At 58.2% G+C, this 2,622-nt stretch overlaps 1 protein-coding gene across 1 annotated transcript in view; it reads left to right on the forward strand.

The window, feature by feature from the left end:
• Positions 1-1,281: 1,281 nt before the first annotated feature.
• Positions 1,282-2,622, forward strand: part of SLIT1 (slit homolog 1 (Drosophila)) — a 60,558-nt gene continuing 59,217 nt past the window's right edge. The window contains 3 exon segments of the mRNA XM_009887704.1: positions 1,282-1,379; positions 1,528-1,599; positions 1,908-1,994. Of these exon segments, the coding sequence (XP_009886006.1) occupies positions 1,282-1,379; positions 1,528-1,599; positions 1,908-1,994 (257 nt within the window).

Raw genomic sequence — 2,622 nt, forward strand, 5'->3', positions numbered from 1 at the left:
CCCGCCGCTGACCTCGGCCCATCGCCTGGCCAAAGAGCCCGGTGGAGACAGGCTTTGGCTGTGGATGGAAGTGATGGACTACTTTGTATTCAGCCCCTCGTGTGATGTGGGGCATCCCTGCTCCTCAGTCCTGCTGCTGGGGCAGGTGGGGTTAGAGAGCCCTGGGTGCTGGGGTCCTGCCCAGCCACCGCAACCTGCTCCGGGGTGGTACCCTCCTGCCTGTCCCCTGCCCTGGCTGCAGCAGCTCGTCCTTCCCTTGACTGCCCATCCCCTGTAGTTTATTTATTTCCTCTTTATTTCTGCGTCTGCATTCAGTGCAGGCAGACGGGTCACCAGTGTGGGAGCCCTCCCTGGGCTGTGTGTTCGTGTGGGCATCCTCCATCCCCACCTGCTGTGGTGGGATGCTGCACAGGGACCCCCAGCTCGGCGGGCTGTAAAGTCCGAGGGCTGGCGGTCCCTGTCTCTCCCTGCAGTGCTCACAGCCTCTGGTGTGGAAAGGCACTGCACGGCTGAGGTTGCGAGGCGAAAATCTCTGCAGCTCCCGGCTCAATATATTTTAAGGCAGGATAATCCTAGCAGGGGCACGCTGGAGAGTGTAGTGGGGGAGAGCCAGGGAGGTGTAGCCGGCAGGCTGGGAACAGAGCCTCTGCCACGTGTGGGTCCACCTTGCCCTGGTGCTCAGCAGAGCCTGGGCAGGACAGGAGCCATGGGGTGGATGTACGTACTCCACAGGCAACCCCCTACCCTTTTTTCCACCAGCAGGGCGAGCAAGCTGGGACGGCATCTCCCCTCTGGCTGGGGTGCCTGTCCCTGTGCTCGCCTAGAGCTTTTGCACATGGGAGCAAGGCCAGGAGAAACAGCCGATCCTGTGCAAGTGCCTCTTGAAGTGCAGCTTATTCTCCAGGCAGATGTTTCAGAGGTGGCACAGGGCAGAGAAAGGTCTGAGGTGTTGAGCACTGAACTGGTCGTGATGCATGTGGGTGAACTGCAGCTGGGTGTTTGGAGGGGTCCTGCTTTTCTGGGGGACAGTTGTTTGCTTTCTTATTACCTCTGCCCTCTCTAAGTGTCTCTGTGTGTTTGGGATGACCCTACCAGGTGCTCGCTGCATTTTCAGAGTGGAGAGATGTGCATCCAGCCAGGTGGCTGCTGGCATTGCTGGGCTGCTTACTGCATTGCTGATGGCTCTGGGGCTTCTGTCCCAAGGGGGGCATCCAGCGTGGAGACAGGGAGATGGGGCAGCTGGGCAGCACCTGCCCCTTGCTGCTTTATGGTCCATGAAAGATGCCAGCTTACACACTCCTGGCCAGCCAGACTTCTGCGTGCCCAGCGCTGCTGGCCATTGAGGATGAAGGTCCTGTCTGGAGCCAGCAGCTAGCCAGGTCATTCCCGGCAAGGGGCGCAGAAATGCAGTGGCCACTGCTGTTCTTTGGCCCTCGTCTTGCTCTTTTTGGGGAGCTCCTGGGGAGCCCCAGTACCTGGGCACCTCCTGAGCCTTTCCTTGCTGATCTCTGCCTCTTCTCTCCGCAGGGAGCTCAATGGCAACAACATCACACGGATCAACAAGAATGACTTCGCCGGGCTGAAGCAGCTCCGTGTCCTGTGAGTTCCCAGCGAAGGGATGGCTGCCCCGACCTTGGCGGGCACCGTGCTCAGCTTGTGACCCCTCCTGGGGCTGGTAGAGATGATGCTGAGCCCTTTGCCCATCTGCTGGCAGGGCTGGAGGGCATCTGCATTGGGCTGAGCATGGTGGAGTTTCAGCCAGGAGGAAGTGGGGAGAAAGAAGCCAGGTTGTGTTGAAGGGATGGTGAGGGTGAGGTGGCCCTGGGTCGGGAGGAGCATCGCTGGTGAGATGGGGGCACTGGGGATGGGGACCACCTTTCCGGAAAGCTGACCCCTTCTCTCTGCAGGCAGCTGATGGAAAACCAGATCAGCACAGTGGAGCGTGGAGCGTTCGATGACATGAAGGAGCTGGAGCGGCTGTGAGTGCCCAGGCGTGGAGGCGGGTCAGCAAGGGGCTGCCAAATTTAGTCACAGAGAGCATCCTTTCCTTTTTGCCTTAAACCATAATGTATCGGTGCCGCCTGACTTCAAACAGCTTCTCTGCTGCACGGCAGCAGTATTTTACAGTGTGGGAAGCAAACCTATTTCTGTTTCTATAGCTCTTAAAGTCCTTTCTGATGTTTTTGAGGTGAGGGGCAGGTTAAACACAAATCACTCTCGCTGTTGTCAGCTGTCCTGTGTGTTAGCGAGGGAGTCGTACGTTCCAGTCCAGTACTCAGTAAAATAGCTCAGCAGTTTAAAAATCCCGAGCTGCTCCAGCAAATATGAGGAGCTGAGCGAGCAGCAGGTTAACAGTGCAGTTAAGCAGCAATCAGCAGTTAACAGCCTGGAGTCCTGCCTGCGTGTAATTACAATATTGTGAGTAAGTTTATTAAAGCCCCGTTGGTTGCCCTCTCCTGGGAGTGCCGTGAGCGGGACAGGGGTGTCCTCGCCAGGTGGGATGCTCTGCTCTAATGGTCCCTCTGAGTGAGCCAAAGGGCCCCCCCAGCTGTGCCCGGAGCTGCCAGCTGGGCTGCAGGGGGGTATGATTGCTTTGCCCCCGAAACCCTGACCCTTTCCTCT

This window comes from Charadrius vociferus, unplaced genomic scaffold (genome assembly GCF_000708025.1).
Source record: "Charadrius vociferus isolate BGI_N301 unplaced genomic scaffold, ASM70802v2 scaffold486, whole genome shotgun sequence".
In the NCBI taxonomy this organism is placed as follows: domain Eukaryota; kingdom Metazoa; phylum Chordata; class Aves; order Charadriiformes; family Charadriidae; genus Charadrius; species Charadrius vociferus.